The sequence below is a fragment of the Pongo pygmaeus genome, chromosome 1, assembly GCF_028885625.2.
Source record: "Pongo pygmaeus isolate AG05252 chromosome 1, NHGRI_mPonPyg2-v2.0_pri, whole genome shotgun sequence".
NCBI lineage: Eukaryota > Metazoa > Chordata > Mammalia > Primates > Hominidae > Pongo > Pongo pygmaeus.
The window spans coordinates 117,732,851-117,760,780 of record NC_072373.2 but is presented as its reverse complement, the minus strand read 5'-3'; the positions used below and the strand labels follow the sequence as shown (position 1 = coordinate 117,760,780).

General features: G+C 49.9%; 1 protein-coding gene across 3 annotated transcripts in view; it reads right to left on the bottom strand.

Moving 5' to 3' along the window:
- KCND3 (potassium voltage-gated channel subfamily D member 3) overlaps positions 1-23,855 on the bottom strand; it is a 219,020-nt gene extending 195,165 nt beyond the window's left edge. Inside the window, exons 1-2 of one of the 3 annotated variants that reach the window (XM_054469854.2) lie at positions 23,631-23,855; positions 15,732-16,909 (exon numbers count right to left, since the gene is read on the bottom strand). In XM_054469854.2, coding sequence (XP_054325829.1) covers positions 15,732-16,837 — 1,106 coding nt within the window. In that variant the 5' untranslated portion in view covers positions 16,838-16,909; positions 23,631-23,855. Of the gene's footprint in view, positions 1-15,731; positions 16,910-23,061; positions 23,081-23,630 lie in introns of those variants that run through there. The other 2 variants (XM_054469993.2, XM_054469919.2) reach the window with 2 other exon arrangements.
- Positions 23,856-27,930: the final 4,075 nt, after the last annotated feature.

Here is a 27,930-nt window from a genome sequence, read left to right as displayed (position 1 = left end):
AGTATGTTTGATCCACACATGTGCAGGTGCCTCTCCCTGTCTGAAGTGAGCCAGCATGACCATGACAAGGCAGCAATGGACTGGTATATGTCCACTGAGCCCCTCTGTGTGCCAGGCACTCTGCTGGGAGCTGGGTTCCAGGACAATTGCCCTGGCTTTGGGGAGCAAGGGCTGCCAATGCAAGCAGGGCTTGTTTAGGAGGCTTTCAGATGGTGGTGACTGGGACCTCCCTACAAGACTCACTCACCTGGCCCACCCCACCAAGCTGGCCTTCCTTGGCACCATCCTGCTACTGGCTCCCCAGTCCTTATCCCCTCTGCACACTGGAAGGAAAGTCAAGAAGATGCTCACATCCTGGAGAGAGCCCAAACGCTTACCCTCTCCCCAGCCCTCTGTGATCGTTTAATGGTTGGTTTCATTCAAATAACTCAAGGTAATGTAAGCCATGCTGCCCACACGGATGCTAACAGCAATATATAGATTCCCCTGCATTTTGCAGGGAACTCATGTAATAAAATGGGGGTGGAGAAGGAAAGGGCCATTTACAGACCAACAGGATAATAGAGGAAGAAAAACAAGTTGGTGATGGGAGTGGGAATGTAGGAAACCAGCCACTAGTGGAGGTATCATTAGGGCTGGGGTGGTAGGAGACAGAAGAAGGGGTGAGAGCTCTGCTTACCCCCATAACCCACCCATTCATGCTGCAAAGTTCCTTGGCTGTTTATCCCAGAGGGTCTGGTGAGGTCCCTGAGTGGTGGCTCACTGGGGAAGCCTCCACTCACCGACGGACTTCACTCTTCCAGGGCTGGGCCTGGGTCACCCTAAGTCTGTGCCAGGACAGATGTATCACAGGCCCTCTTGACACAGAGTCCCCTAATGACTTCACTGATCTGAGTTATACCTGCCTTCCAGGACTATTTCATAACAGAACCTTCCAGGTTCTCAAAGCTCTTGTCTTTCTGAGGTATAGAGAAAGTAGATTTGAGTTCAACACAAAGAGGAGGTTGGTGATCACTGACTCTCTCTACAGTGGAATGAACTGCATCAAAAAGGGTAAACTCATGGGGCATGGTTGCTCATGCCTGTAATCCCAGCACTTTGGGAGGCCAAGGCGGGCAGATCACCTGAGATCAGGAGTTTGAGACCAGCCTGGCCAACATGGAGAAACTCCATCCCTACTAAAAATACAAAAAAATTTAGCCATGGTAGCGCATGCCTGTAATCCCAGCTACTTGGAAGGCTGAGGCAGGAGAATTGCTTGAGCCCAGGAGGCAGAGGTTGCAGTGAACCGAGATCGCGCCATTGCACTTCAGCTTGGGAGACAAGAGCGAGATTCTGTCTCAAAAAAAAAAACACAAAAAACAAAAAAAAAAACGGGGTGTAGGGGGGTAAACTCCCCATCCCTGGAAATATTCAGGCAGACCTGTTGCCCTCTGCTGGGGAGGGTGCTGAAGACAGCCCAGCTCCAAAGGGAATAGCAAACTAGACCCTAAATCTAGGATTTGTGGGGCTTAAGTGTCTGTCTGAGCTCATCCTTTAAAAAGCCTCTTGGTCCCAGGGTTAATGTCTTATGTTTTTCCCTCTCCTGGCCCAGCGAGAGGCATCCAGGGAGCTGAATTCACGGTTTCCTGCTCTCTCCAAGCACGGCACCTCAGCCCTGTGTGGGCGAGGCTGTTGACCTTGATCTGCGTCCTGCCAGCTCACCGTCAAGTACCCTGTTCACGCACCCTGGAGGAGTCTGCAGGCAGGGCCTCCTAGGCCTCTCTGCAGACTTGCATTTCTGATGGCTGCTTTAGTCAAGGACTCTTTAACTTCTGCTTCTTTGGAGGAGAAGAAATGGGAATAGAAGGACCCCAGTGCGCTACCTTCTTAGGGGCTGGTTCTCCAGGGTAAGGATTATCCAGGCTACTGGGCTAATGACCAGTTTACTTTGGAAAAGTGAGAGATTTAAGCCTTGTGCAGCTGGCTAGTAGGTGAGAATTCATTCAATCCAACCCCCTCACCATTCAGAAGAGGATACTGAGGACTAGAGAGAGGAAGTGACCTGTCCTAGGTGACACAGCTTGCCAAAGCTGGCCCCACACCCACATCTCCTGACTCCCAATCCAGTGGTCTTGCCAGGGTCCTACAGAGCCCCACTCTAGCCAAAGGATTCAGGCAACCTATGTGGGCCAGCTCAGGCATAAAGCACTTAACTCAGAGCAGGGACACAGCAGCCTCTGCTCCTCAGATGAGAAGCTGACCTTACATGGAAATATTCAGAAAGACACACACAATGCGTGGGGGTGAGAAGGAGGGAGGTGGGCATAATGCTTCATAATCTCTCTGTAAGCCCTGCCCAAACTCTGAGCATGCCAGCTGGGCTGCAGAATTTTTTTATTAATCCACACAACACAATTTTGCTTGCTTGAGACAAGCTTCTGCTGCAGCGAGGAAAGAAAGGAGAGAAGGGGGATTTGGCTCAGAAGGCAGGGGCACGAGTCCTCAGGTACAAAAATCTCAGGAACTCAAAGCAATTTTTGCAGGCAGAAGAGAAATGGGCCACGGAAGAAGGGAAAAAAGACAAAAAAATCTAGGGTCACATAAGCTATATTGATCTTCATCTATCTTGTGCAAAAATGGCATGAAAAAGAATGAGGCCAACAGCTACAACGTCAAAAGAGCCAGCAGAGGAGAAAGTGAGGATCACAACTTCTGAAGAAAGATCCATACCTGGTGACTGGGGGTTCCTCAGGAAGGCTGTGAGGCAATGCCTGTCCTGTTACACCCAGGGGTGACATCTCCAGGAGGATCTTCCTCCCCCACCCCCGGCCCCATCTCTGTTATCTCCTGGAACCAGAAGTGTCTGCAGGTCAACGCCAGGACCTACTGCAGAGGGGCATATGGCAGACGGGGGAACCTGTGCTCTGTCACGGGCTTCTGACAGGCTCCCCCACCTGGTCCCTAGAAATGTGGGACCTGGCTTCCAGTTCTCTGCTGGCTGGGCTGTGATCTCTCTAGTGGACTAGGAGGGGACCGGCTGAAAGGCTGAGTGATACCCAACGCCACTGTGGAGTGGGTAGGGACGTCACCAACTCCCAGTCCAGGACACTAGCAACAAGGCTCCCTGGAACCAGAATCTCTCAAGAGCAGGAGACGGCGTGAGATTTTAAAAGTTATTATAAAAGATATTTACGTAGCATGCATATTTACAATTTTCCCTCTCAGGCTTTTTTTTTTTCTTTGGAGGGGCAAAAACATGAAGTTTATAATACATGAAAGTTTCCCATTTCCTTCTTTTTTGTTTTCCTTCCCTTTCGCCAGTATGTGCTTCCCCTGCTGGTGAACCACTGCCTGCCTGCCGCAGGTGTCCATATCCCTGTTGGCCACACGAGCCTCCATGCCCACCCTCGTGTGCCTACTGACCTCGTCTCCCTTGACTCTGACCTTCCCTTTGTCCATTCTTCATCCATTCTGTGTCCAGCCTTCACCCTCAGAACATGTGCCAACAGAGCCCAAGAGTCTTTGGTCCTGGTGTGGTAGGACATTGGGGGCGCATGTATTTTCCTCTCCTATGCTCAAGTCAGAGGCTGTGGAAGGAGATTTCTCCACCTTCCAGGGAAGGCATTTCAGGCTCCCAAATGCCTCCAGTGGCAATCCCGCTGGAAAATGATAGGCAAGAGCAGACACTGGTCAGCTCACTGCCAGTCTGAATCCCAGATTCTCCACTGATCAGTGGTAGGCTCTGAGCAGGCTTCCTCAGCTACAAAACACAGATAATAGTAATACTGCACTCATATGGTTATTGGGAGAGCAAAATACATAAAAATAATTAATAACATTATAAAGACTCAATAGTATTAGCTGTTACTATTGCTGTCATTGTTGTTGTTAGGGATAATGACAGTTACCTCACAGGTCAGGGTGAACCTATTTCTACTCATTCAATCTTCAGTGGAGTGGCAAACAGCTGTTTCTCCACCTTCTGGCTAACAACCCTAAAGAGACTCAAACACAGCTATTAAATCATCATCTCTGTTGTGGGGCAGCCTCTCTCCATCTCGAAACCAACTGTGGATGACACTTTCCTGGGGGGATGCTGGATGGCTGCCCCTGCGCACTCTCCTGCTGTGACCCCTCGGCTCACTCCCCGTGCAAGCTAATGGCCTTCACTGTCTCTCCTCTTACCAGCTTTCTCTCTTTTTTTCATAGCTTCTATTCCAATCTTTCCTTCTCTCTCTCTCTCTTTTTTTTTTTTTTGGAGATGGAGTTTCACTCTTGTTGCCCAGGTTGGAGTGCAATGGCACGATCTCGGCTCGCTACAACCTCCGCCTCCTGGGGTTCAAGAGATTCTCCTGCCTCAGCCTGCCGAGCAGCTGGGATTACAGGCACCTGTCACCACTCCAAGCTAATTTTTGTATTTTTAGTAGTGACAGGGTTTTACCATGTCAGCCAGGATGGTCTCGAATTTCTGACCTCAGGTGATCCACTCACCTCAGCCTCCCAATCCTTCTCATTTTAAACATTCATTTGTTGATCATGTGCTGCTCTTATTAAAAGGTCTGCTTCAGATAATTTGCCTGTTCTCTTCACAGATATGTCTTTGGCCTCCAGCATGATGCCTGTTGCATGGTAGACCCACAACATTTGCTGAATAAACAATCAAATGCATTAATGTATTTAATTTTTCCACCAAAATGATATTTTAAGGGCCAGCCGAAATGCCACCTCTTCCAAGAAGCCTTCCCTGATCCTTGCCTCCTCCATCTTCTCACACTTTCCTGTCCTTGACTCATGCCTCTGACATTGTTGAGCCCAGAAATGTATAGCCCTGTGAACACAGGCATTTCTCTTACTGGACTAAAGCTCCTAATGAAGCCAGTGGACTCTAATGAAGTCAAAGGACCTCAGTCTGAACCCAGTAATGCTACTACCATGTGGGAGCTTGGGCACAATGTTTTAATCCTCTCATAATCTTCTCATATGTAGAATGGGAACCTAACATCCACCTCAAGGGATTTAGTCCCCACCCCTTTCTCTCTTTGCAGCCCCTCATATCAACTAGGACTGGGTCATCTTCATAGTGTCAGCTCCATGCATGTTTGCTGAATTAGTGAACCATCACTTCCCCTAGTCTCTTACCAAGGGCCCAAGACAGATGTTTCCTAGAGGGGGCAGGTCACAGGATGCTCCCAGTGATACCAGTGGGTGTATCTGACATTTTTCTCCAAGGGAAAGGAAGGAGTAAATGAGAGAAGTGGTGTCTTAAGTGTCTGGAAGTTCTGCCAAGAGCTTGGCACTGCAAGAACCAGGACAGTGTCACCCACGAAGGCAGTACCACTCTGAAGCAGCATCGCCCTTGGACAAGGAGAAATGGTCCTTGGTCTGTGGCCATTTAGACCCCATGTGCCATCCACATGCCAATGTAAGGGTCTCTTTATTATTATTATTATTTTAGCAAAGCTCATAAATTCTGCTTTCTTGGGTGGGTACTGTTTGTTTAATAATCACTGCAGGAGGCAAAAAAAAAAACACAAAACAAACAAACAAACAAAAACCCTTGTTTTACTCAGAAACCCAATGTGACCTTTTGGCTTCAGCAGAAACACAGTATAAAAGGGAATTTCCACAGATGAAGATGAGAGACTGAATCCAAGCTTCAGCAAAGCTGTTCATAGATGGCACCAAAGTTCCTACTGGGGGCAGGTGCCAGAGAAGTAGGGCACGAGGCAGGAAATGCTCCCCATGCCCTCTTCTCTTCCCTCCCTTCATCTTTCCCTGGCCAATCTCATCTATTTTTTCTGCTTCAGCTGATGATTTTGGAAATGGCCTGTTTATCCTCTTTCTCCCTGCTAAGCTCCAGACCCATCTTTCCACCTGTCTGCCAACCACCTCAAGGACACCCAGGGTTAACTGCAAACACTACAGGTCCAAAGCCAAGCTCACTGGCTCTGTCTTCCCTCTTGACCTCCTGACAACCTGTTCCTTCTCTAAGGAACTCCAACCTCCACACCTCTACTCATCCAGTCTTATAATTCCAGAGTTCTTTTGACTTCTCTTCCGGGGTGTCATTCCATTCCAGTCCTTTCTCTTCTGTTTCATTGCAACTGTCTTAGTCAAGCCTTCTTTACCTCTTACCTGGCTTAATCTTCTGGCTGACTTTCCTGTGTCCAAGGGTTCCCTTCCACATTCATCCAGAAGACAGCTGCCAAATAAATCTTCCTAATCAATACACACTGGACTACCTTTAGTGGTTCCCTAATGCCTATCAAATGAATTCCTTAGCCTAATATTTTAGGGTCTCTGCATCGCTGTCAAATCTTTTATTATGGCTTATCTCTAGCTATTTTCCTATTTGTATATCTTAAACACTAGCAAACCAGCATATTAGTTAAGCTTCCCAAACATCAAGCCCTTTTGCAATTTATTAGGATTTCCCATTTCCACATATCAAAATCCTATTCACCATTGTTGGTCTAGCTAAAATCTCTTTACCATGAAGCCAATCGTTCATTCATCAACAAATGGTTATTAAGCATTTATTCTGTACTCCTGATCTTTTCAGCACATGCCCCATTCTCTCTTGTACACTCTCATGGACATACTCCAATTCCCCACTATATTGACAACTTCTTAGGGACAAGCCTCATGTTTTCTTTATTTCTATATCCCCCAAAATGCCTACTAATATGCCTTGCAAATTCAACTGGATGTTGAAAAATGTTTGTTGAATTGAATCAAGATTTGTGCTGTCCATGGTTTTGATAGTGTTTAGTTTAATTCTCTTAGTTTTCTTTTCTGCTTAAGTATGCGTGTCCAGAAAGAAGTAAAAATAAACTAATGATACTCCTCAGCAGCTATAAGCCTGTAATTATGGTGAACTCTCGGTTATCCATGCCACTGGAAAAATAGCACTGGAAAAACTCTCACATCAGAATCATAAAAAGATTATTTCCATCAGTCTTTGACATGCATTGTTTAGTTTTTAAGCAGCTGATTTGCCTTTTTAATTGTTTGGCTGATCAGTTGATATTTGCATTTACAGTCTTTCAATAACTGGCTGGGAAATAGGGATGGAAGGAAAGATGGAGGACTACGCCACTGGGAGAAATCCAGTTCAGAGAGAAACATTTACTTTGTACAATCTCGAAGGCAAGGCTCTGGACAGTTAGAACATCATAGGCACTTGGAATGTGTCAGCAGGGCCCCATGGTTTGGCCATTTCTTTTGGATGACTGCAAAGGGTAGAGATTTCCCAGTCTCCTAAACAGCCCACTCTGGTGTCCAGAATTTGTTTTCATATAAAGAAGATAACAAAGTTCCACTGGGACTGATAAGGTTCTAGGATGGAGGGAGGGCTATGTTTCCAGTCCTGTTGGGATAGGAAGTTGCTGGCTGTGCCACTGGAAACCACTAGGTGCAAATCAAAGAAAACGTGATTTGCAATTTTGCAATGATAGCTAGATAATGTAGGGGGGAAGTTCCCCTTTTCCACTTCTGAAGCAAACAAATATCACATGTGGTAGATTCGGCAGCTGCATTAGTTGGGGAAAATTGATGCACATTTCATGTGTCAGGGAGCTGAATCCCAGAGAATGGAGCCAGCCTCCCAGAAAATGGTTTCTTTATATAGTTCCATCCATTTATTGTTTGATTGGACTTTCTGTATATTAAATTCAAGCTGTTCTGCCACTCATGGGTATTATGATGCGTTGGCTCAGTGGGAAATAATGAGGGTGATGGGATTTTACAGCATCACATTACAAAGGAGGCGTCCCCAGCCTCATCCATCTCTCCATCAACTAGCTTGTGTATGAGGTGGCACTTATATTAAAACGATTTTTCTGATTCAGTTTAATGACACTCATTCGAGTCCTGACACCCAGAATAAGATTACACGAGCTAAATGCAATCTTCCTCCATCCAGTCATGGTCGGCAAAGGCTCAGCTATCTTCCCTCTCCAGTCCCCATCTTCCCATACACCCATCATTTGCATTGAGCTAGATGGAGGGAGGTAGGAGTGGGGAGAAGATGCCTGTGTTCTGGCCAGAGAAAAGCAGGCTGGACAGAGGCTGGAGTCTGAACTTGTTCTGGAGGCTATGGTAGCTGAGCCTTCTGGCAGAAAACTTTGGATACCCAAAAGCATTGTGGGAACTCCTTCCTGCTTGTCACTAGAAGTTGGTTTGAGGTCAATACTGTGCACTTCTTCCAAATAAATTTCTGGGGGCCTGGTCCCTGTTTCCCAGATTAAAAAAAAAAAAAAAACCTGGACATCACTAGAGGCCAGAGAAAAGCAGGCTGGACAGAGGCTGGAGTCTGAACTTGTTCTGGAGGCTATGGCAGCTGAGCCTTCTGGCAGAAAACTTTGGATACCCAAAAGCATTGTGGGAACTCCTTCCTGCTTGTCACTAGAAGTTGGTTTGAGGTCAATACTGTGCACTTCTTCCAAATAAATTTCTGGGGGCCTGGTCCCTGTTTCCCAGATTAAAAAAAAAAAAAACCTGGACATCACTAGAGGATGAACACTTAAGGTATGAGTATTTGGTAGAGTATCAGCTTCCTGGAAGTGGTTGGTTGTGTGCAGAGGCACCTGCCAGAGGATAGCGGGTGGGAGGTGAGGAGACTCAGAGCTAAAAGTCTCTGCTCCTCTCCCTGATGGGAAAGAGCTCCCAGCTACAACGCAGCACGGACAAGAGCCCTGCAATGGCCTGGAACAGGAGCTCCCTCCTGGGTGGGGAAAACAAAAATACTCAAGTAATTACTGAGGGGCATTTCCCTCTTCCTGAAGATGGAAATGCTGCCTTTTATTTATACTATCTTGAGGCAGAATAATTGCTGCTCCTCAGGAGGAATATCGGTTGTGTTTAATGGGTATGTTTAAAGAGGGAAACCCAAACAAAACCAAACAGAGAGATACAGAGAGAGATTGGGATTGATTTTGAGGGATTCCAGAAAAGATCTGTGAAATGGGCACCAGCCTAGAAATCCCTTTCCAAAAATTGCAGCAATTTGAATTGCTGAATCAGAAGACAAATTCAATGTGATGCTCCCGGTGTGAAGCACCCAAAAGGCTCCAATCCTACCGGTGTGAATTAATCTTTCCCTTCTCTGCAGCCTGAAGCCCTCTGGCTTCCTCTGCTGCAGCTATCATAGCTGCTGAGTTTTAGAGTGGCCTCTCTGTTTTCGTGTCTGTGTCAACACTGTCCTCCTCGTGGCAGGGAGCACTGTGCTCAGCCACTTGCCAGGTGCTCAGTAAATGTTGCCCGGGTTGAAAGCAAAGTTCCACCCAGATACAGACGCTGCCTGCTTATTGTCAGCATCAGGCCCACTCTGAGATGCTGATGCTACAACTCAGGTGCTCTGGCTGGTTTGTTACATTCTGAGGTCTCGGCTGCCCCTGGCCTTGGAGCCATCCTGCGAGGCCTTGAGGTTTCTTCTTGTGAAATGCTTCTCCCAGGGGTAGAGAAGATCTTTAGGACTGTGTCTTCTGAGCCATTCCCCTGTTGTGGGAGCTGGTGAAGCTTGGTGGGAGCAGGACCAACAAGCACTTCCTGAGAAAGCTTCCTGGTGCCTCTACATTCAAATATATGCAGAACTGCTCACTTCTCCCATTTCCACTGCCACCACCCTCAGTCCCAGCCACCTTGATTTCTTGCCTGGATTATTGCGTTAGCTTCTCTCTTATAAGATATTTACTATCTCGCAGCCAGAGCAATCCTTTAAAAACGTAAGTCAATGGCTCAAAACCCTCCAGTGACTTGCCATTGCCAAGCAGAGCAAAGACAAAGTCCTTGTGGTGGTCATGAGGACCCTACATGAGCTGCTTCCCCTGTTACCTCTCTGGCCTCATCTGCTGGTACTCTCCTCTCTCCTGCTCTTGCAGCTTGACTATTTGGACCTTCTTACTTTTTCAAGAACAGCACACCAAGGCTCCTCCTGCCTGTTGGACTTTGCCTGTTGGACTTTGCATTTGCTATTCCCTCTGCCTGGAATGCTGTTCCCCAAGCTATCCTCATTCCTTCAGGTCTCTGCTCGAATATCTGAGAGGCCCTTCTTGACCTCCTAACATGAACTAGCAACTATCCCTTGCTCTGCCCAGCCCCCCACACTCAGCACTCCATACTTGTCGTATCAGGCTTTAATTTTCTCTGCAACCTGATAAAATGGATTTATTTATTTGCTGTTGGGTGCTGTCCACTAGAATGTAAGCTCCACAAGATCAGAGACTATTTTCTTCTCTGCTGTATTCCCAGTGTCTAGTAGGTACTCAATAAACATTTGTTGAGTAAATAACTGAATGGAGAAAAACCTCATGGGTAGAGGGGCTTACCTATGGCTCCCCGCCTCCTCCTTTCTGGCTCCAGAGTCTGCAGGAAAAAGTGTAGCCAAGTAGCCAAGAGTTGGATGCAAACTTCCCTTGCAAGGAAGCCCCAACCCTGCTAAGCCTAAAATCAGAACCACAGAATGCCCTGCCTGGCCTCCCTATCTCCACTCTGTCCACAAATATCATGTCTGACATGACTATATAGCTAACATGTGGATAGCACGTTCATCGGTTCTCATATCGCCAGAAGATGGTTATCAAATGAGAAAACTAAAGCTGTGTAAACAAACGAACCTGTTTGAGTGAACAAATACTTATTGAGACACACTATATATCAAGCTCTGTGTAAGGCATGAATCATGCATGATCTCTGGAACAGAGAGCTCACATCCTGGCGGAAAGACACATAAACAGCTGAAGTTAACAAAATGTGGCAATGACAAAACACAGTAATGAAAGGGCTACAAGAGGAGGCAAGAGAAGTGTACCTAGCTCCTGGAGGGGACGTGAGGCTGAGTTTGAAGGATGATGTGTATCAGCCAGACACAGAAGCAGAGTGAAGGGTAGTCTCTGGAGCACCAGAAAGAGTGCTCAAGTTCAAAGGAAGAGAACTGGGTCTCATTCAATTCATGTTGCCTGTGCCTTACATTGGCTGATGTGCAATCATAGTGCCTGTGTATTCTCAGAGCCTGCCATGCTGCCTGGACTGTAGGAAGCACTCAATAAACGTTGAACGAATGAAAGATTCCTTGTTGAGATGCAGTTATGCACCCTCTCTTAAGAATTTCAGCACCAGAGAACTGTCAACAAAGAAATGTCAACAGAGAAATGTCAACAAAGAAAAGGCTTTGAGGTCGTTTGTTCCCAATAGGTGTCCTAAGATCCAAGTTCCCTAGGCAGGGGCCCACCCCCAAGTAGGTGGACACTATTAGCCAGTGTCCTGGGGCCAAGGTGCTTGGGCATTGAGAGGAGCATTGATGGGCTCTGGAGGCAGTAGATAAAGGTACAGATAAAATTTCAGGTATTTAAGGGTTAACAAAAGCAGATCTCAGACTGGTGCCACTTCTGGCACTGTGAGGAGGCTTATCAAGTACCCCATTCTGTGATGTGCCTGTATTGATCTCCCAGGCTTAGTCTCCTTGCCTCTTGGAACCTCAGGCAGGCCCCTTCCAGGATTATGTTTTAAAGTGAAATGCAAATCACCTGGAGGCAGCTTCCTGCTTGGAAGAAGTAAAAATCAATTCTGTTTTCATTAAAGTGATTTTTGGACACTGTCAAACGCTCTCTCATCTCAGAGCATGGGGTGACAGATAGGCTGCCGGTCTCAATTACATAATTGAGACAACCAGTAGCAGTGAGCCATCTCATCAGGATCGGACACTGCTCTGAACCCTTCCCTAGGATACCCAAGAGCAGCCTCATCAAAACCAGGCCTGGAGCTGGCCTCCCATGGTCCTTGTGGATGCTCACTTGCAAGGCTTTCCTCCCACATGCTCTCCTCTTTCCCAGACCCTACTGAGCTTCCCCCATGGACTGTCCGGGACAATCATGATGCCAAACAAAGTCAAATGAAGTTAAGAAGGGAAATCTGCTTTGAGAGAGTTTACATCATATAACACATTCTCAAAGTAGTTAGGTTGGTCTTATTTAATATTGGGAGTTCTATGTTATCCCTTCCCTCTGTTAACTGAGATAATTGAGGATTTATTTTATTTATAGCATCAATTATGAGGATGGAAATTAAACCTCAAATGGAGCATTTGGGAACTCAGCTGTCAGGGGGCTCAAGGGAAACCTGGGCAGAGCATAAAGGGTCTTCCCCAGTAGTGCAGGAGGCTGCATAGAAAAGCCATCCTCAAGCCCTGACAGCAGCTGGGCTGTTATTGTTCTTGTGTGCTTAAGATATTCTGAGATATTAACTAAACGGTAATAACTGGTTCCAGGAGATCCCTCCCTGGAGGACACCTGAGTAACTCATCAACGAGGTGCTGGGAAAGCAGGCAGAGAGGGCAACCAGAGTAGGAAGAGTGAATGCCTTTACTCCGCATATCAGCTCTCCGTGCATCAGTCGGCCCTGCTCTGCAGAAGAGCTGGAGACATTCCCGCTCCAGACTGGAAACAGGAACTCAGGGAAGGACCGGGGAAGGGAACGTCTGGAGAGAGGAAGAGGTAGATGTCTGCTGTGAGCTGTTGGAAGCAACTGAATGATGGCAAGATATTGGTCCTTGGTATTCTATGGCCACTTCGGACTCAAATGCCAGTGTAAAGAAAAAGATGAGCTTTCTGGAATGGTTGAACAAGGCTACAACTAACCATGAATGTGGTCAGGACAGAAACTAGCCATGGAAGAGGGAAAAGTTTCCAGGGTCAAGTCAGTGAAACCTCCAATAAAGACAAGAAGATCTTCACAGTACTGCAGGGCAGCTCAGGGAACAGATCATACACCAAGTAAAGGCTGCTCACCTCCCTCCTGGGGGACCAGGGCTGGGGCAGAATACACATATCTGAGGGGGCTGCAGGCTGTGCAGGCTGAAATCTTAGATCTACCTTCTAGAGAGGACAAGTAGGTCTAGAAGATACTGAGAACAGTTTCAGGTCAAGCAAATGGAAGAGGCACTCCATTCACACTGGCTCATCTACTAAAAAGCATTTTGCCAAGTGCTTGCTATGTATAATCAAGCAATGAGCCTGGTAATGGTGTCAACTGCCAACTCAGGTCAAAGTCAAAGTAGCCTGACCCAGCAATGACCTACCCTAGCCAGGATAGAGGGAAAGAAAAAGGTTGCTTTCTCATTACTTACCTGAGTTTAAGGAAGACACTACTAAAGGTTTCCTTTCTTGCCCATTTGGTTCTCCTCCCAGAAGCTAGACATTTAAATGCATGGGGAAGGTAAAACAAACTTGTTCATTGTCAGATGTGGAGTGAGGGAGCCCACCAGGTCCACATTCAGGGAAAGCATGCTTCTCCCTAATGCAGGCACCTTTCCTTTCACCCTCCAGCAGAATCTATCAGTTCCCTCCCAAGAAAGTAAAAATGAGACCAAGATAGTCCACTTCGATGCTGGACTTGCCCCTTAAACTACAGGGTGAATGAAAAAAGAAGTCAGCGGTTTCCCCAGAACATTAAAACATGGATTAATCACCATTAATTTCTAAGGCAGTATTTAAACTGCTCAGAAGGAAATGTTTTATTTTTAAAATCTCTGTGTGTCTGGTACAGTGCCTGGCATATAGTACTCATTGGGCTGATGCTTTCTTGACTGGCAATATGACTAGAATAGAATATCACACCCTGAGGCCATAATAAAAAAGTAATAACCCTGAAGGTCTGATTTCTACCTAGGGGCCCTGATGGCATGGGAATGAGTAGTAGGGTGAAAGGAGAAAGGGCATTGGAGCAGCCAGATTGGTATTTGAAAATTAGTTCTGCTCCTTATCAGCTACGTGACTATGGAAGTTTATACAATCTCTCTGAGCCTCAGCTTCTGCATCTTTATAGGGTATAGAATTTTTTCCAACCTTGCAGGGCTGTTGTAAAAACTTAAAGAGATAATATATGCAAAGTTCTTAGTGTACTGCCGACATATAGTAGACAATCATATGCTGTTATACTACTAATAAAAAGTAATGAGTAGGTGGCTATCAGCATGCCTGTTTTCCTCCACATGGCTATCCTGAAAGATCTCTCTGGTGTCTTGAGTCCCATCAAGTGGCATCTGAGGGCACTGGGCAGTCAAAGCCACATCAGGAGCTTGACTAGAAGTGGAAGTGAGGTGTCTGGCCATGAATGAGGTCCTCTTCAGGAAGGTGAAGGGATGGCTAGGGTCACCCTAAAAGGGATAAAGATGACCTCTTGACAGCACAAGCTCTCCAGTCCATTTTATCCCCAAAATACCCCACTTTGCCAAAAAGCTCACATCTGCCACCTGAGCCAAGAGAAACAAGGTCAAATGACCAAACATTCTTACCCACTCTGGGTGAGCAGCCATTTGAAGAGTGTGTGTGTGTGTGTGTGTGTGTGTGTGTGTGTGTGTGTGTGTGTGTGGGCTGGAGTGGGAGGAAGGGGCAGGGTGGTTCTGTCAGACAGATGAGAAGTAAAGGGAATGCCCCAATCAAATGTGGCCTTCACAAATGGATGGTGACACCCTTGCTCTTCTCCTTGCTACTCCCTCCCTCTCGTGTGTGGCAGAATGACAAATGTAATCATTTTAAAAGGTCTCGTCACCTGCTCAGTCATTCCCAATAAGCATACACAGCACTATGGAAAAACCGACACTATTGCCTCTGGGTTTTGGCCAGAAAAAAAAAAATCAAATCACCAGGACACCACCAACCAAATTGTCAAAGACAAAATAAAAAGCTTCATGAATTCTCCATCAGCAATATAACGCTTCCTAGCCTAAGCAAATATAGACCCAGTATATGAATTGTGGAGGGATTTTGCCTTAGGCTCCATGGTTTCTAATAGCTGAGGCAGAAACCCCTAAGAAATCTGTTTCCATAAAGCCACCTTTATTGGCTGTACTCCTGTTAGGGTGAAGACTGTAATTTCCTTCCTGAGCCCCCTTCCTCTGATGGAAAGCTTCACACCCCAGCATCATGAATACATTACTGTGACCTCAGCTGGAGAGGGGACCTCGAGAGACGGAATTACCGTGACCTCACGGAGCACCTGTCCCTCCTTCTGATGATATTGCTGCTTCTGTGTCTGACCACATGATCCATTCAGATCATCTCACAGTCACCCAGGTCATTCAATCACTGACTCAGACTAAGAAAGCAAGACTGATACTGCTTTAGAAAGAAAGAATAAACCACGTGCCTCACTTTGCGGAAAATCCAGGTTCAGAGTCACTTAGAGAAAGTCTGCTCAGAGCTACTGAACCCTTGAGTGTCTGTGGCAGCACAGGAGAAAAGCACAACAAATGGGAAAATGGCCTGCAAAATATACTACAAAGAAAAAATGCAGAAAGGATCCAAAAAGAGTGCTCTTGGTGTCTTCTGGTAATGGACATCTGAACCCTCCGAACTTCTCAACAGTCTCCTCCCTCCCCAACCACTGCCCTGACCTTCTCCCCACGCAGCCCCTATATGCGCAGATGCATATACCAATGCAGACATCACCTCACCCCGAGACTTCACACGCACACAAGGCATGGCTGAAAAAATAATTGGTGACTTAATTTTCTTAGCTCTATAAAACACATGCCCCCACCTCAAAAAGAAAACTCAATTCCCAGCAAGCTACCACCCCCAAACAGATGACTCATGGGATTTCCCCTTCGGATACAGCAACTTCCCCTGCCCCCAACACTTGGGTAAGGGACTCCCTCCTCCTCTCCCCATGGTGACACCATCCAAGGTTTCAGAGGTCATCCAGCTGCCCTCCAACCTCCGTCCTGGTTTCATCCACCAGCGCTGACTTACCCCAGTGTGGTCATGGTGACAATGGTGTACCAAAACGAGGCAGGGATGCTTGTGAACTTGCTGGCCGAGGAGCCCTTCTCGGCATAAAACATCACAGTGGCAAAGATGATGATGGCCATGGTGAGGGAGAAGAGAAGAAAGCCCAGTTCGGAGGCACAGCTCTTCAGTGTGTAGCCCAGGATCCGCAGGCCCTGGGAGTGGCGGGAAAACTTGAAGATCCTGAAGACGCGGAAGACCCGGAGCGTGACGAAGGCGCCGGACACGTCCTCGTTGTTGGTCATGACCAGACCGATGTAGTAGGGCATGATGGCCACCACGTCGATGATGCTCATGACGCTGCGGATGAAGCGGTAGCGGCTGGGCGCCGCGAAGAGCCGCAGGAGGTACTCCACGGTGAAGATCATGACGCACGCCGTGTCCAGGCAGAAGAAGGCCACCGAGTAGCGCTCCCCGCATGGCAGCTCCTTGCTGCCCGGGACCGTGCCACACGGCACTGTCTCCACCACGTTGGTGATGACCGAGACGGCGATGAAGAAGCCAGTCACGTAGTAGAAGACCAGGGCCAGCGTGCTGGTGTGGGGGTTCTCGAAGGCCCGCCACATGGTCTGGCGGAAGCTCAGCGAGGGCATGGACTCCTGGTTGTTCTCCGAGTCGTTGTCGTCCATGAGCCGCTCGGCGTTCTCCCTCTTGCGGTCCTTGTACTCCTCGTAGCAGCAGTCCCCGATGATCTCCGGGAGGATGCCGTAGAAGGCCAGCTCGTCGTCGTAGGCAGAGATGCACTCGTAGCGCGGGTAGTGCAGCTTTCCCGTGCGGTAGAAGTTGAGCACGCAGCGGAACACCTCGGGGTCCCGGTCGAAGAAGTACTCCTTGGTGTCCTCGTTGAAGAAGAACTCCTTCTCCGTGCTGCCCAGCAGGGTGTCCGGGTAGCGCTCCAGCGTGGTCCTCCAGGTCTGGAACCTCCGCCCACTCACGTTGAGGACGATCAGCTCATCCTGCCGCTTGTTCTTGTCGGCCGGGGCCAGGGGCATGGGGCAGTTGGCCACCGGCATCCACCCGATGGCCGCGGCCCGGGCAAAAGGCAGCCAGGCCGCAACTCCGGCCGCCATGGTGACTCCAGCTCTTGGGCCGGCAGCCGCGCGGACGCTAGGCACACCAGCTTGGAGTTAGTTCAGCAAACCCTGGGAGACAGGAGGGGAGAGAGAGAAGGGGTGAGTCCATATCGACTGGCAGGTAAGAAATGGGACACAGGAAAGGATCACTGGTGAGTGAAACGGCCAAAGTCTCCAGAGCAGATTAATAAAACTGAAATCCCCACCACAGAGAGGGGACTTGATTCTTTGCCATCCAGACACTGGGAGAACACCTAGCTCCTGGAGCTCGGCAGGGTGGGATCGCCAGATGTTGCTGACTGCCTGACAAATCGTCAAGTTCCAAGAGGGCTCAAGAGCATTTGGAGGGAAGGCCTCTTTAGCAGGAAGATCTGGCAAGACGTGGGTAATAATCAGCTCTGAAAGGTTATGGCGTTATTACCAATTTAAATTGGGAGAGGGTAAACGAGTTATCATTAAATGAATTTAAAAGTGGGATAAACATGCTAATTTTTATTTCACTCTTTCACCCACTGGGGTAATCAGGAACGGGGTGTAGATGCAGGAGATCAGGTAAACAATTCTTTCTACTCCTCCCTAGTGAGGAAGAGGCTGGGGCTGCCCAAGTCCAGAAAATTCTCTGAGATGGCAGGTGACCACCAGGATTGGTGAGGTTCTGTCCCCAACTCCCATGGAGAAGGCCCTCCCTGGCAAAGTGCTACTCTGAGGGACACTCAGCCCCTACTCCTTGCCCTAGCAACCTAGTATCAAATTTTTCCCCTCAGACCCTCAAAGCCACGATGGAAAGACGTGGGAAAGGTTGTGAGGCCAGGCAGGGTCTCTTTCCCTGCTCTGTGAGGGGCGTCTTGGCTTCTTGGTTCACCTGACTTCCATGCATCGTCTCTCTCCCTCCCCAGAAGAAGCTGATCCGCGCTCACTGCCGTCCCTAGATTCCTCTCCTCCCGTCTCCATCTGCCCACCATCCATAGCTCCCTCAGGTTATATAACAACACTCCTTCCCATGCCAGCCTCTCTCACCTGGTCCCTACTCCACCCTCAGAGATTTTTCCAGAGCCAGGCTACCCTGTCCCTTCACCTCTCTAAACCACACTGCATAAGCCCTTCCCCATTACCTGTGTGGACAGAGGGAGCAATGGCACGGAGAATTATATTTGGCTTTGGAAAGCAGATTTACCTTCCCAAATCTGGCTTTTTAAAGATGATAGTGAAATCACTCTGCAGTCCCCAAATGTATACCATCTGTGGGAAGGCATGTGGTGACACGGAAACACACGTAACAGAAATTGGAAATTGTTTGGGGTTGACACACTCATCTCCACTAATCCTAAACTGATCACACAGAACAAATCCTAACTTGGAATTATTTGGGCCCTCTGGAATTCAGCTGCTGTGATTCTATGTTTAAATAAACGAGGAAGAGGTGAGTCTTGGAAAATTTTTTCTGTTACACGAAGACTTGTAATGGGAGTCGATCTTCATCTCTCCCTATAAACCTGCTTCACCTTCTCCTGACTCCCAATTCTTTGAGTTTTTTCAAATGTCTACCTCCCTCAAACTCCTGAGCTGCCACTGGACTTTTCTGCTCAGATGCCTCTGAAGTGGACAGGTTTAAACAGAACCTGCCTCCTTGTAAAAAGCTGCTGTTCGCCTTTTCTTCATGACATCCCTAACTGCAGGGCTGTCACCTTGATCATTTTTCTCTAAAGAGTTGCCAAGTAATAGGCAATAGCTCTTACTGCCCTCATGAAGGCCCAAACTCCCTCTGGCCTCCTTCCCACAGGCCTTCTTGTCTCTCACTCTCACACCCCCACCCGGTTTTTCCTATTCCCCTGAAATCCATTCTGCTCAGTGTTATCTCCCTAAAGCAAGGTTCTGATTGTATTTTACCCCACAACCTACAAAATAAAGTCCAAACTCCTTGGCCTGGCATTCCAGCATTCCCACAAATAGATCCTAGCTTCATACTCCAGCCCAATGGCCCAGGCACCCATCCTAGTCTCCAGCAATAAGACCAAGACCTGTTCATGGACAGATCCTGGGGAGGTCTGCCTCTGGACCACTCCTCCCTCTCATGAGAATATCCTTCCCCTGGACCCATCCTATTAGAATCCTACCTATTCATCACTCTCTCTGTGATGCTTCCTCCTCTCCTCACTATGAGATTCTCTTCTTCCTTTGGGCTCTTGACTCGTTGTTTGCCCCTCTTCCCTAGCACCTATCACCCCGCAGCTAGGATTACACACACTTTATATACATCTTATTAATAGTAATGACTAACAATTGAGCACTTATGCTATGCAAGGCACTACACTAACTGTCTCCCATGGATTATCTCATTTAACCCTCACAGCAACCCTAGGAAGAAGAGTCTGTTGTGTCCCCCATTTCATAGATAAGGAAAGCTAAAGCTTACTGAGACGTAGCAGTCTGACAGCCCCAAAGCGGCAGAATAGGGATTCCACCTCAGGCAGTCTGTTGAGGGCTGACGGTGTGCCAGGCACAGTACCACATGCTTACATGGAGCATCTCAAGAGATCCCACCAACAACCCTGAGGGGTAGACACCACTGTAGGCCATGTTTTGCCTACAAAAGAAAGATGAAGCATAAGGAGTTGTAATAGTTGTCTAAAGGATGTAATAAGTAGGCGGCGCCATTAAACCCAGGCAGTCTCAATGTGGAGTTCAAGAGTATAGCCAGACCACTCCCCAACTTTCCCTATCCCACACTAAGCTCTTTCGGGTAAAGGCTGAGATGCCTCCACTTTTGTATCACAACCCAGGAGGCAGCACAGTGCACTGCATCAGTAGGTGCTCGAGCTGGGACCCCTGGTTTTATATGTGCCATTTTTTTTCCCATCAACTTTACTCTATGCCTTGCTAATATATTTCAGGGGTTGCCAAGGGTGAGCATTCTCTCTCCAAACAGAGTAAAATCTGAAGGCAGATCTGAATCAGAAGAATCCAATTCAAGTATCTGCCTCTGACTCACTCAGCCGAGTTTTCTAAAGAAGCCAACCTCTGCCTCAGTTTCCCCATCTGCATGCTAAAGGAAATTGTCACAGGTCCCTTCTCTCCCTATAAAGGGAGGTTGAGTCAGATGCTGCAGAAGATAATAGGAATGACAGTGACATTTCCTATAAGTGTCACTGCTCAGAGAACAGAAAAACAGCACAGACCTGATGAGCTCCTGATTACTGGAACTGAGGAACTGAGGAAAGAATGGAGGTCGTTCATGCATGGCAGTGGGTAATCCATATGCTACTGATAGAAGAGTCAGGAACACATCCTGCATTGTATTTCTTTCTAGAAGAAATGTACCCTTCTAACTATACTTTGTTTAGGATTAGGAGACTTAGTAGTTCCTCAGCATGCACTTAGCTAGGATTTATTTCTAAGGGGCAAGGGATGTTTGAGAAGCAAGCCCACAAGTTCAACTCTGTTCACAGGTGATTGCAATTCAGAGTTGGTTAACATTTATTGAACACTGACAATGCTATGGACACTGTCTGAGACACTTTTACACACAACATTTAATTTATTCCCACTAAAATCCTATGATAAAGGCTTTTCTGCCCAAAGGTTACAGGTAAGGAGAAGGAAGCTCAGGAGTCTCTTTCAAAGTGGCTAAGTTCTGTGTATATGGGAGCTGACAATTTTCAAATAGACCATTGATCACCTCACTGACAAATGGCTTTCCTGATCTAGGTGTTGCCCAATACTGATGTTCCCAACAGAAGACAGCAAGATGCAGAGATTCCTTTCCCTGTCTTCCCCAGGCAGCAATGAGCAAGGGCTCATGAGGCCTTGCAATTCCAGTTTCAATCCCATCCTCAATTTGTGAAAGCAAGCCATGATCACCCTCTGGGCCTCAGAGTCTTCCTCTGGAAAATGAGAAGAACTGGACAGGAACGTGACAAAAGACCCTTTGGCTCAAATGATCCCTGATTCCACTGGATCCAGGACATCAGGTCTATAGCTTAGGTCTCATTGAGACCTCTTAATGACAATCGCCCATGCAAAGAAGGAAGTAGAGCATCTGGGCTTATTGCTGTGAGGATGGAGTTAGCCTGAGCCTCAAGGTAGCAAAGGGAGTTCTGGGAATTCCTGCTGAGGCTGGTGCTCAGCACAGGGCACACAACCTGTGTTACTTGGAAACCAGGGGCAATCAAAGGCCTAGTCCACCCACAGAACCCCTGGCCACCTTCCTAGAGAGTAAAGGAGACCAAGTTCCCAGACTCTGAGCCCTGGACCTTTGACCCTTAACATCCTGTTTTATCCCAGAATAAAGCTCAGAGAGGCAGAATCTTGAGGGGGTTCAAGAGGCAAAAAGTAAGAGATCACTGAATCAGAGGCACCCTGTGGAACCCTGTGTGGCCAGACACACAGTTCTGCCCCCCTGAAAGGGTGATGCCCTTCCCCTTTCATTCTCCTAGTCCTGCTCTACCCTGATTCCCAAGCTTTAATGCCGGGTACCTGCCCCTGCCAAGCTGAGTCCCATCACCTTCTCCTCTCTATCCTAAGCCAATCTCCAAGGACCACCAGTGCTTTACAAACTGCTTTCAGATGAATAATTGAGAGCTCAGGGGAAGGAAAAATTAACCCCTCCCTATCTTGGGACCATAAAAGCTTCTAGTCCCAAGGCCAAATGTTTACCCCATGTGTGAATCCAGGGCAATCTTCCTAAAGAAGGCCAAGCAAGCACCAGGCTGTCTCCAGAGGCTCAGCCCCTGTCCCCCTGGTAAAACATACCAAAAAAGGAGCAATTACCCCATTGTTACTTTCTCTGTGTGTGGGGGTTGGGAGGTGAAAGGGGAGGACAAGTATCCCACCAGATACCATATCCAAGGCCACACTGGCCATACCCACCCCACAACACTGCAGGAATGACCCACTCAAGTAGGCCTTCTCCATGGCTCATACAGCAGCGTTCACCCCCTGACAGGAGCCAACACCTTCCGGAGCTGGCCTGGGTATGAATTCCTGCAACAGGCACAACAGTGCGGCCCCATTTCCAGCCAATGGCACTGCACATGCCTCAAATGCCAAGGTTTTACTAGGACGTGGACGCCTTACAAATGAAAAATCTGAAGCTATTTTTGTTTTTGGCAGAAGAGTTTGACAGTGGGAAAGATAGGGGGTGGGGGGAGGCTGGAAAAGAGACATTCAAAACAGGTAAGCTCTGAAATGAAAAAGGTGACAAATCCTGGCAAAGGGAAACATTTTCCCCTGCTGTAAAAAGTCAGTTACTCCATTAAACAGCTTCTATTTTGGAGGTAAAAGGCCAAAAGGGGGTGGAGTGACCAGACAGCTTGTCCTGGGGTTTGACACCTAGCTGAGTACAGGCATCAGGCAGCAAAAAAAGTCATGTCACCAAGGTCTGTCCTTCAATGACCTCAGTGCAGAGCCACTGGAAACTTAACTTTCCACAATCTCACATCACATCCCCTAGCTCAGAATGGGGCTGGTCTGGGGGCAGAGGAAGGTGCCCATGACCTAGAGGGCTTCTCCTGTGTTCACAGGATTTTGGTAGGCAAAGCATGAAACTGACAAGGTGAACCAAGCTGGGGATCCTTGGGGGACAGGCTTGGGACACACGCACAGATCCTCTTCTCCAACAGTGCCACTCCTAGGCTAGCCAGGGCACTTTCCTGAACTCTTTTTCTCCAGCCTCCTCAAGAGCAAAAGGGAACAAGCTACTAACCTCTTTCTCTGGGGGGTCCCTTGTATACTTGCATTTTGCTGCATTCAAGTAGAGACGAGGAAAAAATAAACACATCAGTTCCCTTCCTGTGTGCCAACAGGTCCACATGGGGAAATGTACACATGCTTTGTATTGAATTCGTGGACACCCAGGAGCCCTTTCTACAGACAGTAAACATACAGGCTCCCTCGAAGTAAGGTAAACAAGGCATACATTTAACCATCACGTACATTCATGCAAAATACAGCAACGCATGCCTGGTCTTACAAACAGATCGCATTGTGCCTAGGACCCCGAGAAAGTTCAGACGCTCTCTCTTAAGAAATACGGACCCTTTTTCTTGCAGTACGATTTCAGGTCTGGAACCTCAGCCTGTTGCTGACATATCAGGGCTGCCCGGGATAAAAGCAGAACATCTTGGATCCTATTCAAATGTCAACACTAAGCAAGCGCAGGAATTTAGTTGAGTCCAGGTAACTTTGCCCAGTCCCTTCCCGTCCCCCACCTCCAGTGTAAACACCTCGCAGAGTGAGTCCTTCGATCCCTCTCCCTGGGGCCGCGACGGCCCTTGGCGTCACGTAGAGACCTTTCCCAGAGCTCGCGGGGTGGAAGCGGCGTCGGGCAGGACCAGATGGACTGGACCCCAGCCTCTGGTAGACACACCGCCGGCTCACCGGGCTGGAGAACTTTGCGAAGCGCCCCAAACCGCTCCGGGTTTCCACTTTCAGCCATTTCTCTCCTTCTCCCCTCACCAAGAGCGGGGACGGAGCAAGCCTTCGCCACCTGTCTCTGGCACCCGCCGAGGGAAGACAGGCCAATGGAAAGAGGGCAGAGGTTCACACCCCACCCCCGAACCCCAGCGCCTGGCTGCCCGGAGGTGGCTCCACAGCCCGAGGGAACCGACGCCCCCGGGCCAGCTGCCTGCTCCCCCACGGCACGGGCCCCACCCCCAATCCTTCCGGCGCCCCAGCGCCCACCCACCCGGGCGCGGGAGTGGGAGGGTGCCGCGTGGGCAGCCGGAGCAACAGGCGTGGGAGCAGCGCTCCTCGCACTTCCTGGCTCCAGAAGGCTCGGTCGCGTCCCTCTTACCTTCCGCGAAGCCAGCCCGGGCCCCGCGCCCGGCGCCCCGCGCGCGCGAGGAAGCTGCGGCCGGGAGCCGGGGCCGCGGAGGCGCCGAGCGCCCAGCAGCGCGGGGAAGCGCCCAGCAGCCGCCGCTCGCGCGGCTCCTCCTCGCCAGCGAAGTCTCGCTCGCTGCCTCCCTCGCTCGGTCGGTTCGTGCGTCCGTCCGTCCGTGGGGCCCTCCCTCCCCCGCCGCCACTGCCGCCGCCACTGCCGCCGCCGCCGCTGCCGCAGCCTCCGCCGCTCCAGCCCCGGCTCGGCAGCGCGTCCCCTCCCCGCCTCGCCGCTCCGCTCGCGGGCTCGCGGGCTCCCTCGCTCGCTCCCTGCCCCCGCCGCTGCCGGCGCCGCGCCGAGCGGAGCCCGGCCGGCCACGGGCTGCCTCTCCCGAGGTCCCTTTCCCGAGGGGGGAGGTGGTGGGGGCGCGGCGCAGGCGGGGCGGGGAGGAGAGGAGAGTCCGGGGGAGGCGGCAAGGCTGCGCCCTCGGCTCCCTTCCGATCCCCGCGGGCCCAGCGGCCCCAGGCCGGGCCGGAGAGCGCCGAGCCGCCAGGCAGCGGAGGGAGAGAGGAGGAGGACCCGGACTCTCGCCGCGGGAGGGTGCCCAGGGCGAGGGCGTGCGAGGGGGAGTGACTCCGCGCGCGAGGGTGTGTATGAGTGTGAGTGCGTGTGTGTGTGTCTGTGTGTGTGGAGAGGGGCGCGCGCGTGAGCGGGGGGTGGGGAGACGAGGCAGAGCCTAGTGCGTCTCCCCGGGCGAGTGGAGGAATCCTAGGGTGTGCCTGGAGGTGGCGGAGTGTACCGACGCGGGTGTGAGCGCGTGTGCCAGCGAGGGTGGGCACGGGGGTGAGCGTGGCAAGGTGAGCTGGGTTTGGGGGTGGGGGAGGAGCAGGGAGTACGGCGTGAGCGTAAGGTCGGGGGCGTGTGTGGCTGGGGACCCACGGAGAGGTGGCAGGGAGGCCCGGCGTGTGCGCGCGTGGGGTATGTGTGCACCTAGCTGTGTGTCTATTTCTCGCTGACTGTCCACAGGGCAGCAGCACCTGCTTGAAACCAAGCCCGGCGACCTGGCAAGGTGGGGCCCCCTACCGCGCAAGCTTTGCGACTAGCCCCCGGCTCTCAGCTCCGAGTGCAGAGGCTGAAGAGGTACCCGGGGGACACACTGCCTCTAACCCGCTCTCCTCTCGGTCGAAGGCACCATCGGAAGGTGGAGATTCGCCCTTCTCTCCCGCCACGTCTACCCACTACCCAGACCGGGAGTCTGGACTTGGGAGCGTGAACTCTCACCCGAGCCGGTCCCCTTACAACTGGAGCCCGCCCAGCCCCTCAGTCCGTCCCTGAAGCCCATGGGTCCCCACTGCTCCGTGCCTCGTCGACCCAGGATGGGAGTGGGAAGGTCAGCATGTGCCCACAGGGCCAGGTGTCCGGCCCAGATTCCCACCCTCAGGGCGGCGGCGCGCAAAGGGCGCAGTCCCCGCCGCTGGGCGGACCCGCGGCTCCGGCTTTCCCGGTGTCTCCAGCCTCGGTGCCCGGAATCCTGGATCTCGGCCTGGCGCTCCGGAAGCGAGGCAGCTCCGGGCCCCAGCAGGGACGGGGAACGCTTGGCTTGAGAGATTACATTTCTGGGTGTGGAGAGGTGGGTGCCGAGGCAGAGAAATGCAAAGTGCGTTGTGACCGCTGGGGTGTTCTAGACTGCGAGGGTGTTCTAGACCCTAGGACAATTGTAGACCCGGGGCTGGAAAAGCATCTCCCTGAATCTGGAACGGGGCTTCTGGCTTGTGAGAACCCCTAGCCCTCTTCCAGATGAAGGAGTGGAAGTCGGTAATTGTGGTCTGGGCCCTTGTGGGCCCCTGGCACCTTGGAGTCCCTCATTCATTCACTCTCACTTTTTCCGGAGCCCCCTTCAGTCTGTCAGTTTGAAAGGTACACAATTGGCCCTTCAGGAGGTGGGCGTGGGCTCCATTAGCGTTTGCCAGGAGTCCCGGAGCTGTGTGGGATTTGCATACAGTAATAATGATTAACAACACTGCCACTCCCTGGCAGACAGGGGAAGAATTCAGGGAAGGCCCTGGCGCTGCTCCCACCTCCCTCCTCCCTTTCCTCTGGGGAAGGGCTAATTTTCTGGCAACTGCACTCCTCAGTTGCTCTGACCCCTGGGAGAAAGTGCCTCAGGTCCTGGGTGGTCACTACTCAGGAGGCAGGGGCACTTTCCTTCAGTCCTCCATCCCATGTTCAATTCGGGAAAGTGAAACCCATATTTTATTTCTGCCTAGGTTTGAACTCCTGTACATTCTCACTGTTGTTTAGCATCTTGGGGGCAGCTCAGGGGTTGAGTCTGCCTCAGTGTTTGGAGGCTTCAGGAGACAGTTGGGCACGTCATTTCTCCTCAGAAAGTCAACTAATGGGACAGTTGTGGCCTCCTGAGACTCGTAAGCTCCGTTTGAAGACCAGACACTGGTCCAGGCACCTGCCCCCTCATTCCTCATAAGCTCGTAACTCATTGCTTAAGTGTGGTAGCTGTCGACTATTCTCTCCTTTCTGTCTTAACCATCTAGGGAAAATAGGAAAGACTGGGATTTCTAGTCTAGGCCAGTGTGGGTTTTGTTTACCAACCCTTCCTACAACCAGGTGATCTGCAAAATGAGAGCAAGAGATGGGGAGAAAGGAGGCCCCTCGATTCGGGCAGCCGTAGTAGTCCTACTGCCCAGGAGATGCTGTCCCTGCCACCAGTCCCCAGTCATCTATTGCATCTTTCCAGCACTGCCTGTCCTCACCTTCCCCCTCTGCCTCTGGTCCCAGCCTGGCCGGGATTTTCACTTGCTTTTCCCCCATGACACGGCCGCTTTTCCTTTAACTCTCAGCTTCTATTTAAAAAGCTAATTTGGGAGCTTGTCGATGCTCCCAATTCAGACATTTTAAATAGGAACTGAAAGTCGGGAGATGCCAGGGCACTAGATTTCCTCCCGTTGCCACCAGCACAGCTGAGGCATTTGTTCAGTCACTCCTCTGGCCCTGGCCGTGTGTGTCTGTGTGTGTGAGCACCCGCGAGCTCAGGGTGTATTTCAGGCTATCTTTTCTATTTAAAGACGGTGCTCCTATGGATGACTATTCTTTCTCTGTGTGTGTGTCCTTTCCAAGCTGTGCACACATGAGGATTCTTCTTTAGTCCCATGGCTCTGGCCGGTATTTGCAAAGCTTGTCACCGTGTGGACTGTGAGGGTAATAGGGAGCCCAGCTCAAAGTCGGCTGCTTCTTTGCTGACATGCCAGGCTAGTGTGTCTGCGTGGCTGTTTCCCAGGGCTGCTCTGTTCAGGCTCTCTCTTTGAAGCTATGCCTCATATGCCTCAGAATGTCCTTAAGGGTCACTCCCACCCTCACTGCTTATAGCTGTCCCATTTTAGCAATCTGCCCCATGCTGGGGCAAGAATTTTGGGGGTGGGCTGTACCTCTGAGGGTTACAGCCTTTCTACATTTAGGGTGCTATGTACCTTGGAAGTAAAAAGTACAGACTTTGAGGTGAGACTGCCTGGGTTTGAACCTGCGTCTGCTGTTAATTAGCTGTGTGATCATGTGGAAGGTACTTAATCCCTCCGTGCCATGATTTCTTCCTCTCTCGAATGGCAATAAATAATACTATCTACTTTATAGGATTGCGAAAATTAAATGAAGTAACACAGACAAAGTGCTTAGAATCGTGCCTGGAACATGGGAAGTACAATATAATTGTTGGTTGTTGTTGTTCAAGGTAGGAGTGGTGCAGGCAGGAGGTGCAAAGAAATCTGTCTGAGGAGGAAGATAGAACTGCCGGATTGTACACAGAGACACATATAGTCACTCACCCACCCATGTATGTAATGATAAAAATGGCGGGCCACAGCCCACAGGGAGTCAAGTTCACCTTGCTGAGATAGTTAATTCTGTAAGTCCCAGAAAAGGGAGATTTCTGATGAAGGAATAGAGGAAGAGTCTAGGGATAGAGATGAGGAAGGGGCTTGACCATGTCAGAAGCCCATGGGACATTTCTTGGAAGCCGATTTTATGCTGAAGAGTAAGTGTCGGGACCCTCACTATCCATGTGGTCCCAGCCTCCCTTATTTAACCACTGAAAGCAAGGCCTTGTGAAAGAAAGTGAGCTCCAGCGAGAAACTCAGGAGGGTGGCACCTCATTCTCCCCAAGGCTCCCCTTGGGTTTGGGGTACTCTCACTTTCATACTGCCGTTGCCTTCCATCCCTTATTCCCACAGCTGGGCATGTGAGCTTTTATTCAGTTGCTATTAGAGTT